This window comes from Benincasa hispida, chromosome 9 (genome assembly GCF_027475165.1).
Source record: "Benincasa hispida cultivar pf3 chromosome 9, pf3_genome.v1.1, whole genome shotgun sequence".
Lineage (NCBI taxonomy): Eukaryota > Viridiplantae > Streptophyta > Magnoliopsida > Cucurbitales > Cucurbitaceae > Benincasa > Benincasa hispida.
In genome coordinates, this window is record NC_143486.1 from 11,714,012 (window position 1) to 11,730,795 (window position 16,784).

The window sequence follows — 16,784 nt, forward strand, 5'->3', positions numbered from 1 at the left end:
TATATATTTTCTTTTTTCTTTTTTCATCTACACAATATTATTTATTTTCAATTGATCAATTAAAAGTTAGGGTTTAGAATAATAAAAGTGTGAAATATGTTATATAACTTAAAATAACATTTTTTTCTCGTTTTGAAGGACCAACAAGAAATTTCGAAAAAGAAAGAATGAAACGTATGACAAAATTATTCTTCAATATCCATCAAATTTTTATTCTAGAAACTCTTTAAGAAAATTCATCGAATGAATTTGATATCTTTTTATATAGTTGGATAAATTGGATTAACAATTCAACATAAATCTCATTCATTCTTCCAATTTTAGAGAGATCTCGCATGTTTATTTCATAAATGTTATTGTATAGTATTTTCAACTAATCGATTGAAAAGTAAGAGTTTAAAATAAAAATAAATTGATATTTTTTGGAGGAGAAATTTAGGACCAATCATGGATCGCCATGCCATTTACTAAATTAATGACGAAATTCCAAAAATCATCAAATTTGGGACCAGTTAAGAGTTAACATGTGTCTCAAATTGCAATTGAAGAAATTCTGATGACATCATGTGTTTTCGTCACAAGTTTTGGATTGAGTAAAATTAACTTCCCCAGTTTGACGTTTTAATTTGGGTTTTGGTCCAGTTACACCCAAAAAATGGGCTTAATTTGGGCCTAAATACCGAAGTAGGCCCAAATCCAATTAATCGGGCCCAAAGGCCAGCCCTAAATCTAATTAATTAGGCCTAAAGACCATGCCCAAATCCAACTAAGCCCAAACCCATGGACCAACCAGGCCCAAGCCCGTGAAGCCTATCAGAGAGCCCTATAAATAGAAGAACTCTTTCATTTCAAGGGGTCAGCAATTCTACCTTCAGAGAGCCCAGAGAGAATTTACAAATAAGCAGAAGACTCCTAAGACTCCTGAAGCTCCTTGAAGACACAAAAACTTTTCCAAGACTCCTACTTTAAGAATGTTTAGTGCTTTTCTTCTTCAAGTCAAACACATTCATCAAACCGAGAGAGAATCAGAGGATCAAGTACTAGAGATCGAACCACATCGCATCAAATCAACACTAACACCAACACCAACTCAAGCTCAAATTCCACGAAGTAAGTTTCTCCGAGAACCTCGTGAACAAATTGGCACGCCTAGTGGGATCTCTCTACCTTTTATGATCTCTCTACCTTTTATCTCTCTCTCAACATCCAAGCAACTCAATGGCATCTAGGAAAGTCGCGTCCAGAGCATCCTCAGCAAGTGACTCCTACACGGGATCTGTCACCATCAGCCGTTTAAGGGAAGTTATGTAAGAGAAGCAAGGTTCCGTCGTCGCGCATGACATCCTAAGGCGAATGACAGAGTCCCCTGGTAGGATTGTCATCAAGGAGAATCCCTTGTTTGACAGCTCTACTTCTACCCCCAACAAGTCGAAAAGAGAATCACACCTAGAGGTGATTTCTGTCATGATGGCGGATATAATAGCCAAAGCGGCCATGGCAGAAATGGAAAGGAAGATAAATTTTCTAATGAAAGCCGTTGAGGAATGAGATCATGAGATCACTGCCTTGAGGGAGCAGATGCAGTCTTGAGAAGCTGCTGAATCAAGCCAGGCACCTGTTGTCAAAGCAACTGACAAAGGGAAAACTTTGTTGCAAGAATCAGCTGCAATAGTCAACTTCGATGGCCTCTCTGTTGGTCCAACATCTGCAAGACATGATCATGACCTCGATAAAGGCTCAGTATGGAGTCCCAGCTCAGACCTCTTTCATGTATTCCAAGCCATACTCCTAGAGAATCAACAACTTGAGAATGTCAGCTGGGTATCAACCTCCGAAGTTCCAGCAATTCGATAGAAAGGGCAACCCCAAACAACATATTGCCCACTTCGTGGAAATGTGCAAGAACGCAGAAACAAGAGGAGATCTACTGGTCAAGGAGTTCGCCAAAACCCTCAAAGGAAATGCTTTTGACTGGTACATGGACCTAGAGCCTGAGGTGATCGGCAGTTAGGAGCAACTTGAAAAGGAATTTTTGAATCGCTTTTACAGTATTAGACGCACCGTCAGCATGACTAAGCTAACAAATACCAAGCAATGGAAAGGGGAGCCAGTTATCGACAACATCAACTGATGGAAGGCTCTATGTCTAGACTATAAAGACCAACTCACCGAACTATTTGCTATGGAAATGTACACTCAGGGTATGCACTGGGGACTCCTCTATATTCTATAGGGAATAAAGCACCGTACCTTTGAAGAATTGGCGACTCGCACGCATGACATAGAGCTAAGCATCGCCAACAAGGGAACGAAGGATTTTCTGATCCCTGAGTAAAAGGCACCGAAAAGATTGTGAAAGGCGCCACAAAGGAATGAATGGTCGTTAATACGACCCCGTGGTAGTTTTCCTCGAAAGGGAAAGAGAAGAAGACGAAAAAGAAAGGCGGAAGGGGGCGAGTCGCCTAACTCTGAAGGAGCGACATGAAAAATTCTATCCATTCCTAGACTCCGATGTTGCGGATATGCTTGAACAACTGCTGGAGCACCACCTTATCCAGCTACCAGAATGTAAACAACCAGAACAAACCGACAAAGTGGACGATCCTAATTACTATAAGTATCACAAGGTCATTAGCCACCCAGTTGAAAAATGTTTTGTATTGAAGGAGTTGATTCTCAAGTTGGCTCGTGAGAGGAAAATAGAGCTAGATCTAAATGAGATGGTGCAAAAAAATCATGTCGCGGTGATGGTAACTCCATGCACACTGGCACCAATCATTTTCTTGAAGAAAGTGAGAGTTTGGTCTAGTTTAGGACCTTTGAACTATTGGTTGTGTGGTTTCAGCGAGAGGTCCAAGCCACAAATCCTCAAAACAGAGGAGAACACGTTAATAATGATGATAACAAAGGTTGGATCCTCGTGTCACGTCGAAAAAAGGAAAAATTGAGCCCTACCCAAAAAGAGTCATGCTCTTATCGAAGTTATAGAAGATGAAGCAAGACCCAGAAGAGGAGGGGAAGAAAGATGGCTCGGTAGCTCAAGGCTATTGAGGAGGAAGATGAGGGCGTTCCTCGTCCCAGGCGACAAGGGACATTGGCAGATTTTCGTTCGAAGAAATTTTGCAATTGTGGTTCAAGAGAAACTCTAGAGGCTGCTACATGTCATGCTGTTAGCACGCTAGAAGAAGAAGATACCCTCCAAAGCCCGTTGAAACCGATAAGGGAATCAAGGGACTCATCGTCATTCAACATAGATGACATGTTCTCACTCCCTTAAGAAGCTAAGATGACTTTCATTGATGCATTGTTGGAATCCAATGCGTCCGGGGCACCAACCTCCGTAGCACGTGCGTATGCCTCGTGTTGTACATCCATAGGCTTCTCCGACGAAGATCTGCTGCTGGGATCCAAGTTGCACAATAGGCCTTTGTACATCTCGAATACATACGGGAACAAAGAGTTAGTCGGATTCTCATTGATAATGGATCTACCGTCAATATAATGCCTAAGGCGACTATGAAACAATTAGACATCCCCATGGAAGAGTTATCAAACAACAAGTTGGTGATTTAGGGTTTCAATCAAGGAAACCAAAGGGCGATAAGCATGATACGCTTAGAGCTTCTCATTGGCGACCTGAAGGTCGATACGCTGTTTCATATTATAGACTCAAAGACCACCTATAGGCTGCTATTGGGGTGCCCTTGGATTCATAGGAATGGTGTGATTATGTCAACGATGCAACTGTTTCAAGTTCTACCAGGATGAAATTAAGAAGGTGGAAGCAGACTCTAATCCATTCTCAGAGGCTGAAGCTCACTTCGCGGATGCAAAGTTTTACTTGAAGAGTAAGAATTTCGGGGAAGCAAGGCTTGCAAAGACCTCGCTATTAAAGAAAGCAGGTAGATCCCGATCAAGGTCACCGGTTGATACAAGGAAAGGAACGGGTAGCAAGGCACAAGTCTCCAACCCAAAAGGGAGTAGGACATCCACCAACGTTGTCGTAAGAGACGAAAAGGCCTCGAGATCTCCGACTCTACGTTATGTCCCTTTGTCAAGGCGGAAGAAGGTGAGTCACCTTTTACAGAATGTTCAAAAGGTTTACAGCTCGGCGATATTGTAATCCTAAAGGAGAGTTTCGTCACACCTCTGATGCCAATACAAAGCAGGAAGTCCATATGCCGGAAGAAGACCTAAAAAAGTTAAATCTGCCTAAGAAGCGAACTAAAGACGGATTAACCCCAAGGCTTACAAGTTGTTGGTAAAGGCGGGTTATGACTTCATGACTTACACTGAGTTTAAGAGCTTGAAAATTTATGAGCAACCCAAACTCTCATTGACCCAAAAGAAGCTTTTGCAAAAGGGACACGTTATACCTACGTCGAGGACATGACTCCGATATAAATCATTGGAGCCGATTCACATAACCAGAAAGGCGAAGGAAAAGGTGGTCAACAGCAATCATATCACTGCAGAAAAAGTTAATGATGCGAGGGAAAGGGAGGGAAAAGATAAAATAGCCTCAGCCTTCTACCATATTAGGCCATCTTTCGCACGCGTTTTGGGCTTCGAGAGATTGAGCATGACGGAAGCAGAAAAAGGAAGTCCATATATGATTCCCGGAGCTACTCGATGCTCAGCCTTTCGAAGGTTTACTTTACCTAATGAAAGAAATGAGGACATCATCTATCAGCAGTCGATAGTGGCGCGACCTTCAGCATTCGAGAAATTAGGTGCAGTTTCGCAGGAAAGCGAAGGAAAATCCCGCACCCCCATTTTTTATCACCTGAAGCGTAAGAGGGTTGAAGATCGCCTCGACGAACATGTCACTAATGAGACAAAGGGGGAAAGGAAAAGATTGCAGTGACGCCTCCAATATGACTTTAAGAAAGAGGGGGTTGATATCTTGGGCGTCAATTTGGCGACGCCTCGACCTTAAAGACACTGAAAGTGACGGAGAAATTCTTAGTATCGTCTCCTCACGAATGAAGAGAAAACCTTCATTACTTTAAACACAAGTGAGGGCTCGCTCAAGGTAAAGAGGCGCGACGTTGTCTTCACCAACCTCAAAATGGAAATTTAGAACATGAAGAAGGCGAAACTTCATGCCACCACATCACCGCCACCAAAGAATCGGAAGATGATATGACCGAGGGGGAAGTGGAAGATGCTCCACAAGGTCTGAAGGACGGTGGTCAATCCACCGTAGACGAGCTCAAAGAGGTGAATCTGGACACGACAGAGGAGGCGCGTCCGACTTTCATTAGTGCATCCTTCTCGAAAGAGGAAAGGGGTGAATACATGAATTTGCTCACTGAATACAAGGATGTTTTTTCTTGGTCATACAAAGAGATGTCGGGACTGGATTCGAAGGTAGCAGTCCACCAACTCACAATCAAATAAGGGTGTCGACCCATTAAGCAAGCTCAGTGACACTTTCAGTTGAAAATTATCCCCCAGATTGAGGCTAAAGTCAATAAGTTAATTGAAGCAAGGTTCATTCGCAAAGTCAAAAACCCAATGTGGATAGCCAACATTGTCTCAGTTAGAAAAAAGAATGGACAGCTTCGTGTCTGCGTGGATTTTTGTGACCTAAACAGCGCGTGCCCGAAAGACGATTTTTCATTGCCCATCACAAAAATCATGGTTAATGCAACAATAGAACATGAGGCCCTATTCTTTATGAACAGATCGTCTGGGTATAACCAGATATGAATGGCTCTTGCAGATGAGGAAATGACGGCATTACGAACCTCAAAAGGGATATATTGCTACAAGGTAATGACCTTCGGATTAAAAAGCGCTGACGCCATCAACGTGCCATACAGAAGGTGTTTGATGATATGTTGCACAAACACATGAATGCTATGTGGATGACCTTATAGTCAAGACCAAACGACGACAAGACCATTTGAAAGATCTGAGAAGTGTGTTTGATCGCTTGCGAAAGTACCAATTAAAGATGAACCCTCTCAAATGAGCGTTCGGCATGACCTCAGGGAAGTTTCTAGGCTTTCGTTGTGAGACATCGAGGGACAGAGATAGATCAATCTAAGATCGATGCCATCTAGAAGATGTCAAGGCCAAGGAATTTACATGAGTTAAGAAGTCTGCAAGGACGTCTAGTGTAACGGTCATGCTTGTCCAGGGCCTGTTGCCCATGGCCGCATGCCCAATCCAACCCCCTTCTAGCATACTTTCATATCTTGTATTGTATTAGTTTAGTTAGCTTGCTTTCTTTACATTTTCATTGTAAGTGACCACTCGCCCTTTTGCATATGCAAGGGCGCCAGTTGGCTTTTTGTTCAGAATGCACTATATGGGGATAAGACTAACCATCATTTCCTCATACCCGGAGTAGTACTCTATAAAGCCGTTGTTGTTGCTTATTGCTTTCTAGTCTACTACAATCTTTCTTTCTTTATTCACACTCACAAATCTTCTTACGAAAACCTTTTCTCTAAACCCGTTTTCTAAAACCGTTTTCCCTAAAACGGGGGTGGAGGTTGCAAGAGGCACTCGGTGTGCCATCGGCAGTTCGTAATCGAGTTGGCTGGCTTGTTCGTGAGCGGGAACAAGTGCCGCACAATCGCTAAGAGAAGCTTCCGAAAGAGCGATTGTGACATCTAGCCTACATCTGGATATTTATTTCTAACCTGGTGGGGTGATGTCAACCCTTTCAAAGATTGATGAGAAAGAGAGAAAAATTTGAATGGGATGAGGTCTATCAAAATGTCTTTGATAGCATAAAGAGGTACTTGCTCAGTTCTCCTGTCTTAGGAGCCCTAGTAGCAGGCAAGCCATTAATACTGTACATTGCAGCGCAAGAAAAATCGCTGGGGACATTGTTGACACAAGAAGAAGAGAAGGGAAAAGAATGTGCTCTCTATTACCTAAGCAAAACCTTAAACGGAGTTGAAATAAACTATTCTCCTATTGAGAAAACGTGCCTTACACTTTTCTTCGCTATAGATAAGTTGAGACACTACATACAAGCCTTCACAGTCCATTTAATTATGAAAGCCGACCCCATTAAATACGTTCTGTCTAGACCAATCATCTTGGGTTGTTTGGGCAAGTAGGCAATCATGCTTTAGCAATACAACATCGTTTATGTGCCACAAAAGGCGATTAAAGGGCAAGAATTGGCCGACTTCTTAGCGGATCACCCATTTTCGTCAGATTGGAAGTTAAGTGAAGACTTCCCTAACGATGAAGTTCTCTTCACATAAATCACAGGGCCTTGGGTCATGTTCTTTGATGGTGCACCCAGAGAAGTGATGCGGGGGCAGACATCGTCCTCATTTTTCCAGAAAGCATATGCTGCCTTATAGCTTCGTGTTTGCTGAATTAAGTTTGAACTGAAGGAACTCGTGTGAGGAGAACCTTGAGCGGAAGCGGATCGACCAAATTTCATTAATTATCGAATACTAAGTTTACAGTAAACATACAAATAGATATGCATTTAAATTAAATTACAACACGTTTTTTTAAGAAAAGGGTTCAAGAAGTATTACCTTTGAAGAACCTTTTCTTCACGAATCCTCCCTCGAATGGACACGAACCCTTACGAAGACCTTCTTCAAAATAACCTCGAACAGAAACTCGGACACAACCACAATGGAATCCTTGGTATTCTCAGGGTGAGAACCCAGGAATGCTGGGCTCTGACTATTTTGGTTTAGGAGGGAAAAGGCTTAAAATGGAGGAAGAAGATTGAGAAGTATCACATAAGAACTCACAAAACTTTTCTGTATTCTCAATCGTCCAGTAACATTAGCAACAAAAAGAAGAAAACCTTTTTCTTTTTCTACTTTTCCTAAATTAACCATCAACCACTAATGTGGGTGGAGAGAAGATGGGGAAGGGAGTTGTAACTTCCTTCCATATTATTCAAATAATAATAATATAATATAAATAAATATGATAACTAACTTATCATATTATATTTATATTAAATTATATGTTATATCAAATATAACATATAACCTATAGTTTTAATATTGTATCACATACAATATAAACTATAGTTTCTTTTCTCTTTTATATGGCATTAAATTTAACAACTATGAACCACATTCATAAAAAATATATTTGAATCTCATTCAAATATTTATTTCCTCCCATTAAGCTATAATTAATCAAATACATTAGGATAATTATATCATATATAATTGAAACAATTTAATTATATCATATATAATTAAAAAAATCCTTCTATTAATTTGAACAATTCAAATTAATCCAAAAACTAATTCTCAACTAAATCCTTTTGAGCTACCAAGGGGACCTCATGTACCTGTAACTCGAAACTCCAATGGTACATGAATAATTAATTAAACTCTTTAATTACATTATTCACCATCTGTTAACTATTAGACACTCCAATAAATACCGATCTTTGCACTCTTCGCACTACAGATATATTTCTGTGTCCATTAAATATAACCAATGAACAATACGATGACCCTTCACAAATTGCAAGCAAGTACAGTTAGGCCAAATTACCATTTTACCCCTGTAGTTACATCTAACTCCTGAAGTACCACTGATCCCTCTAATGAACAATAGATCATGGTCTTACTATGACTAAACCCCTCTCGGACCAGGAGAGGATATGACATCACGTTATTCAAGACCCGGAATCAACCCTTAAGGGATAAATTTATCTATTTACCCCTGCTTTAGGGAATGAGTGAATTTCATCTTGTGTAGCTGTATTTCCAACTCTCCAATCAAACGAATCCCTAAAATGGTAGGTTTGTTGAGTTAGCAATCTGGCCACTCTCATCCATACAAATCAAAGGACTGCCCTCATAGGCAGGAGTTCACAACTCACTCAAGATTCAGGTCATGTTACCTATGGTTATCCTGGTGAAATGTAAGTCTCTATTATGAACGATGCTATATAATGAGATTAAACATTTCGTAGTCTGGTCTTAAACAAACTCCTTTATATAGGATATCCCCGCTCGCATGTTTAATACATGAATGATCAGGATCAGATCATTTGTAGAACTTTACAATAATTGTAACACCTACAATAAGGGTCATACTCGTAGTGTCACAAGATAAAGTACCTAGCCTTATCCATCTACTACAGACCATTTAAGTTATCATTTAAACATAATCCATCCGTATGTCTCTACATACATGTTTAAGTTACAATGATAACCTTGGATGTTAGTTTATTGGTTTGTGGTCAATGCAACTAAAATATCACATATTTTATAGACAAAGTGAATAAAATATCACATATTTTATTAATCACATAAAGATTTTGTTCATACAATGTTTACAAACTATAGGATCCTACAAGATTTAGGGCATCAACCCCAACACGAACAACGTCACTGAATACCAAGCCCTGATAATCGACCTCCAAATGGCTTTGGAGATTGGGGTATCTTATATAGAGATTTTCGGTGACTTGAAGTTGATAATCAATCAGCTCTTACGACAGTACAATGTGAAGCATGACAACTTGAAGCCTTACTTCATTTACGCTCGACAGTTGATGGAAAAATTTGAAAGCATGATATTGGAGCATGTCCTGAGGATGAAAAATAAAGAGGTGGACACTTTGGCAAACTTAGCTACTGCCTTGACGGTTCTAGATGATGTATCTCTTAGCATATCACTTTGTCAAAGGTGGGTTGTATCACTTTGTCAAAGGTGGGTTATATCACTTTGTCAAAGGTGGGTTGTACCTTCGATCGAGACTGCATGTGAGGAAATGAATGCGATATCAGTCTACTTAACCAATGAAGAAGACTGGCGACAACCCATTGTAAATTACCTTGAGCATGGAAGGCTTTCAGATGACCCTCGCCATAAAACCGAGATTCGAATGAGGGTTGCGCATTTCATTTACTACAAAGGGGTTTTGTACCACCAATCCTTTGAAGGACTCTTTCTGCGATGCCTTGGAAAAGATAAATTAATGAAGGCTTTGGGAGAAGCGCATTCAAGCGTTTGCGGTGCACATCAATCCAGACCAAAGCTATAGTTCCAGTTGAAAATGATGGGTTACTACTGGTCGGGGATGATCCAGGACTCGATGGAATACATAAAGAAGTGCGAAGCTTGTCAATATCATGCAAGTTTCATTCATCAACCGTTCGAGTCTCTGCACCCGACCACAGCCTCGTGGCTTTTTGAAGCATGGGGGCTTAATCTGGTTGGCCCTATAACACCTAAGTCATTAGTAGGGCATTCTTATATCCTCGCAGCCACTAATTACTTTTCAAGATGGGCTGAGGCTATCATTTCAAGGGAAGCTAAGAAAGAGAATGTGGTGAACTTTATCTGCACTCACATCATCTATCGATACGGCCCCATAGAATCGTGACAGATAATGGAAGACAATTCTCCAATAGCTTAATGGACAAGTTGTCCATGTATAATGCCACCGCAAATGGGTTGGCAGAGGCATTCAACATGACTTGTGCAACCTGCTGAAGAAAATTGTCTCTAAGTTGAAAAGAAATTGGCAGGAAAAGATCGGTGAAGTGTTGTGGGCTTATCGCACCATTCATCGTACCCCTACAAGAGTCATTCCATACTCTTTCATTTATGGGGTAAAGGTTATCCTTCCTTTGGAAAGGGAAATTCCATCACTAAGAATGGCAGTACAAGAAGGATTGACTACAAAGACAATGCCAAAGCACTAGACGAAAAACGACTAGAAGCTCAACAAGCATTGGAGTGTTACCAAGCATGAATTTCCAAAGCTTTTGATAAGCATGTAAAGCCTCAATCTTTTCAAGTTGGAGATCTAGTGCCCGCTGTAAGAAAACCTATTATCATGACAAGACATACGGGAAATAAGTTCACACCGAAATGGGATGGGCCCTACGTCATCAAAGAAGTCTATTCAAATGAAGCATACAAGATTGTTGATCAAGACGGACTAAGAGTTGACCCAATCAATGGAAAGTTTCTCAAGAATTTTTATGCTTAACAAATGTAAAAAAAAAAAAAAAAAAAAAAAAAAAAAAAAAAAAAAACTTGTGAACTACGTTATGACTTGATCCCTGTCATTATAAAAGGTACGTAGGCAGCTTAAAAAAATTTAAATTCGGTCACGTGATTGAAAAGTATATACATACATGAGTCCAATCACATAAAAAGATGAAAAAAAGAAGTAGAAATTTAAAGAAAGCTTCAAAGCGAAGGAGAACATCAGAAAGGAAATGAGGGGAAAATAACTTCCATATAAGAGATTTTGGCACTACAATAAACAAGTTTGACAACTAAAAAAATAATTCGGGGATTCCCTGGTTTGACTGGGAATGGGGTCAAACCGAAAAATTTATTCGAGGCCCCGTCCGGGGACGGGGTGGGGACGGGGACAGTATCCCTGCCCCGACCCCGAATTTATATATATATATATAAATATATATATATATATATATATATATATATTATATATATATATATATATTATATATATATATATATTATATATATATATATAATATATATATGTATATATAGAAATTTTTATAAACTTATTAATTTGTATATATGCAATATGTTTATAAAAAGACCCAAAATGAAAAAGTCAAAAGTCAAAAGCCTAAAATCTTTTCCTCTCCTCCTTCCTTTCTCCAAAATACTAAATCCCTAAAAGGTTACTACTACTACACTGCACTCCCGACCCTAAATCCCTCCAGCTATTGTGTTGAGTCTTCAGCCGTTGAAGTCATGAAGCCGTGTCCGCTCCAGCCTCCATCCATCCATGTTCGCGTTCGCTCCAGCCTCCGCGTCCAGCCGTTGTCATTGAAGCATTTACTGCACTAAATCGAAATCCCTCCATCCGCGTCCGCGTCCGCTCGCATCCGTCCACATCTAGCCTTCGCAAGTCCGCGTCCGTCCGTCCGGTGCCATTTCAAGTGAAGACACGTCTGTCTCCAGCCTCAGCTCCGCGTCCGTCCGCCACTTTCAGGTGAAAGACACTTCCGGTTTGAACTTTTTTTAGATAATGAGTCTTTATTTTTTTATATATTTTTTTACTATTCTAACTTCTATGATGTTTCAGTGTGCTATTTTGAGAGGCAAGATCTATCCGTTCAACTTTCAAGACTTCAAAGTTCAAGCCAGTGCCTGTAAAAGTTTCCTTTCGTTCTCTTGTTTGGCCGTTTGATATTTTTGAAAAGTATGCTTGAAATTAGTAAATAATATGTTTGAGAAATATATTTGTGTATGTTTGATATTTGAATGTTTTGAATTTTAGGCTTGAATATGTTTGAAAAATATGTTCGTGTATATTTGATATTTGAATGTTTTGAATTTTAGGCTTGAATATGTTTGGAAAATATGTTTGTGTATGTTTGAAATTTGAATGCTTTCAATTTTGGGGTTGAATTCTTTAAATATGTTTGAATGCTTTGAAAATGAAGTTCAAGTCTGAAGAGGGGTTTTTAAATTACATTTTTGGTAGATTCAAAACAATGTCTTCATCACTGATAACTTGTAGAAATATAAGTTATTTATACTGTTTTATTTAGATTATGCGGCAAAAAGAAGGAAAAATTGCATCGACAATATAGAAATTGGCTTAGAAATACGAAAATTGTAAAGTGTCGTGAACACACCCATTAACCCCATTACGATGGCAAAATGGAATGTCCAAGTCTTTGTGTTGCAGGAAATAGGTCACCGCATGCGTTAATTGCTCGAGGAAAAAAATGAACAACACATCCACACAGCATGCGGCAATCGATCAAGAACGAAAAAGATCAATGTAATTGCAGTGCATGCGACGATCGATCATGGATTCAAGCGATCAACGCATTTCCACCGCATACAGCGATCAACAAGAGATCAAAATAACTACACCGCATGCGGCGATCGATCGAAGATGTGAAGAGCAACGCATTCGCAGAGCATTCTGACAAGTGTACAGCTTTTCTGTTGTACGATTCTGAAAAATTGATCGGGGAAAAGAGCGGACTTTTCCATTACGCCATGGCAGGAATTATCAGAATTACAAAATGGGACCACTAATACAGAGAGCCAAGGTCTATAAATAGCTTCCTCGAATTCATTTAAAGGAGGCTGGTCTGAAGAGACAATACAGAGAAAATCCAGGAGAACGACGAGACAAGGCTGAAAGGTGAGTCTCTGAGTAAGAAATTCTTTCCATTCCTGAAAAAGAAGCTCTGTGCAAGAGGTCACTTCTACTTGGAAAGAAAGCCTGAGAGGGAAGCTTTCCACTCTATTTCATCCATACGCCAGCAAGCACAACATCTCCGATCGGGATCTGTGTCAAGACATTGACATGCTTTTTGTATTTTTTTTCTATTCTTTCATTCATCTACTGTGTTCATCTTTCTTTAATCTTTCATTCACAATCATGTATCAAACGCTAATCTTTAGATTTAAATATCATTATCGTAATCATTATCATCTCTCTGTTCTTTTCCACACATTTATCATCCATTTTCTCTATCATGTGTCATTAATCCCTTAGGAAAAGGGGAAGAATTAAACGAGTGAGTTAATCCTTGTTAAGGAAATCGACTGAGTTTAGCTAAAGCTTGTTCGACGGCAGCTTCACCTGTGAGAGCAGAAGTGAAGATGTTATTCTGCCTATCGAGAGAAGATTGAAAGAATGCGTTAACTAAAGCGAGAAGTATTTCCAGAGATGGAAACAACCTTGCGTTCTTTACATTCATCTCTGTTTCACCATAGACATATGGGAATGCGGCCAATCACTGAAAGGTGTAAGCCAAGGGAAAGCGGAACCTTAGTTATGTCCTTAATAAAATTGACGAACTTGCGATGTTCTTTTCCTCAACTCATTCTTTTTCTGATTCATTCACAAGACTTGCCACCACATTCATTAGATTCTTTTGTACAACTTCACAGCCAGTCCTCACCCTGTATCATTAGTACTTTAGTCACTTATTTTACCATCGCAATTTACTTTTCTGCACAAACCAATTCTTTATTCTTTATGTTAAACCGGTCGCTTATACCACATTAGTATTGCAATAACAACAACAATCCCCGTGTTCGACCTCAGGTTAATCTGAGAAACTTGCGTTGGAATTTTACTTGGTTCCAGCGCAAGAAAACTTATGACACGCACTACACGAACACATACTACGAAGCATATTATCATCATCGCATACACCCAGAACATAGTATCGTAATATCTTTATCGCAAAGAACTTGAGCGTATAGAGCATCATCATTTTCATTCATTAGCGCATAAAAATACATATAGATAAAGATTACAAATTTGATATTACAAGATTACAAATTTGAATGCTTTCAATTTTGGGGTTGAATGCTTTGAATATTTTTGAATGCTTTGAAAATGAAGTCCAAGTCTGAAGAGGGATTTTTAAATTAAATTTTTGGTAGGTTGAAAACAATGTCTTCATCACCTTCTACAAATAAAGATTCTCCAAATCCAATTCCAAGTCCAATCCCAGATCCAACCCCAAATTTAACTCCATGCTCATCGAATGATGATAATTTAAAGGTTGATAATTGTGTTATTCTTGATGAGGATATTGAGAAGGGATCTTTAAAGAGGAGATTGACATCGATTGTTTGGAACCATTTTAAGAAACAAAAAATAGATGGAGTAGACAAGGCGGTTTGTAATTACTGCAAAAGAAAATTAGGGGGTGAAAGTAAAAAGAGAACCAAACATTTGCATGATCATATTAAGATATGCCCATATAAAGGACAAAAGGACATACGACAATCCCTATTGAATCCTAATAGAGAGAAGAACAATACATTGAGTTTATATAACTTTGATCAGGAAGCTGCAAGAAAAGTATTAGCTAGGATGATAATAAGATATGAATATCCTCTCTCAATAGTTGAGCATGAAGGTTTTAGGGAATTTTGTAATGTCATCCAACCATTATTTAAGATGGTGTCAAGAAACACAATAAAGAAGGAGATTTTGAAAATTTATGAGACTGAAAAGTTGAAAACCATGGCATTATTAAATGAGATCAAAGGAAAGATCGCCCTGATAACGGACATGTAGACTTCCAACCACCAAACAAAAGGTTATATGGCTGTCACTGCTCATTTTGTTGATGATAGTTGGGTTTTGCAAAACAAAATAATCACGTTTATATATGTCCCTTCTCCACACACTTTTGAGATGCTTCATGAAGAAATAATGGAATGTCTGTTAGATTGGAATATTGACCGAAAATTTTCATCAGTAACTGTAGATAATTGTAGTACCAATGACTCTATGGTTAATATGTTTGTTAATAGTTTATGTGGAAACTTAATATTGGATGGGAGTTTATTTCATATGTGATATTGTGCTCATATTCTGAACTTGATTGTGAAAGATGGGTTGGTAGTGATAGGAGATAGGATCGAAAGAGTACGTAGTAGTATGTCTTTTTGGGTGCATACACCAAAAAAGAAAGAGAAATTTGAGGAAACTGCTCGACAGTTGAATGTTTATGATGGTCAGATGTTGAGTCTTGATTGTTGTACTAGGTGGAATTCTACCTATTTTATGTTTGTCACTACATTAAAATACAAAGTTGTTTTTTATCGATTCAAACAACGAGAACCAAAGTACAAGTGTTTGCCTTTGGATCAAGATTGGGTATTAGCAAAAGAGATATGTGAGAAACTGAAAATATTTCATCACGTGACTGAAATATTTTCTGGATTCAAATATCCTACTGATAATCTTTTTTTCCAAAAAAGTTGTAAATTGAAATTGACTATTTCTGAGTGGACTAATTCTGGCATTCAAGAGATCAAAGACATGGCTTCAAATATGATGTCAAAGTTTGATAAGTATTAGAAGACAATTCATGGGGTAATGACCAATTCATGGGATAATGGCCATAGCTGCAGTTTTAGATCCACGTTACAAATTAAAGTTGATTGAATTTTACATCCCTAGAATTTATGGAGATAGTTTTTTCTTGAAGTGGAAAGGATTAAAAAAATTTGTTCAGATTTGGAAATAGAATATCAGTTGAAGCATGAAGGTGAAAGTGATGATTATCACGCTAGAAATTTAGATGGAACTTCATAGAATATCGAATTTGATGATTTTAATGATTATGACTTGTTTGTATCAAATTCCAATAATATGAATCAGAAGGAACAATTTGATGCATATTTGGATGAACCTATTTTACCTCGAACATCCGATTTTGACATTTTGAGTTGGTGGAAACTGAATGGGGTCAAGTATCCAATTTTACAAGAAATTGCAAGAGACATATTAGCCATCCCGTTATCTAGTATTGTATCAGAGTCTGTAGTACCTGTGGTAGGATTGTAAACCCACATCGTAACAAACTTCATCCAAAGACGATAGAGGCTTTGATGTGCGCTCAAAATTGGATTGCAACTGAAGTTTTGACAGGTTAGTTTGTTTATTTTGTTTTACATCTTTCTATCATTTTATATATTAATAAATATTTTCTTTTATTACAAATATTTGACAATGTAAGGCACTAGCACGGGAAAAGAAATGGTTACACATTTCGCAACTTTTTTAGAAGATGCAGACGATTCTGACGAAGATGGCGTGGTGACTAAGGTATGCTCAAGAATTAACATTATTTCGTGGTCTTTTTTTTTTGTGACATTATTTGTTTATTACATTTTAAATGTAGGAATGAATACAACTAAGGATGGGATGATGCCAAGAAAGGTGAAAGATTTGATAGTGAAGTCGTTGAAGAGAGAAGGACGAGTTTTATTGAATTTTAAGTTGTAAACTTATTTGAATGTATAAGACGTTTGCCTTTAATTGACTTCCTTAT

The 16,784-nt window shown here is 38.5% G+C and overlaps 1 protein-coding gene across 1 annotated transcript; it reads left to right on the plus strand.

Annotated features, from left to right (window-relative positions):
- Positions 1-14,386: 14,386 nt before the first annotated feature.
- Positions 14,387-15,019, plus strand: LOC150033628 (zinc finger BED domain-containing protein RICESLEEPER 3-like). The gene has a single exon (XM_090316994.1). It carries the CDS (start codon positions 14,387-14,389, stop codon positions 15,017-15,019), a length of 633 nt encoding a protein of 210 aa, XP_090173120.1.
- Positions 15,020-16,784: the final 1,765 nt, after the last annotated feature.

Coding starts and splice junctions, on each gene's coding strand:
- LOC150033628 (XM_090316994.1), top strand. CDS start 14,387: ATGTCTTCATCACCTTCTACAAATAAAGATTCTCCAAATCCAATTCCA.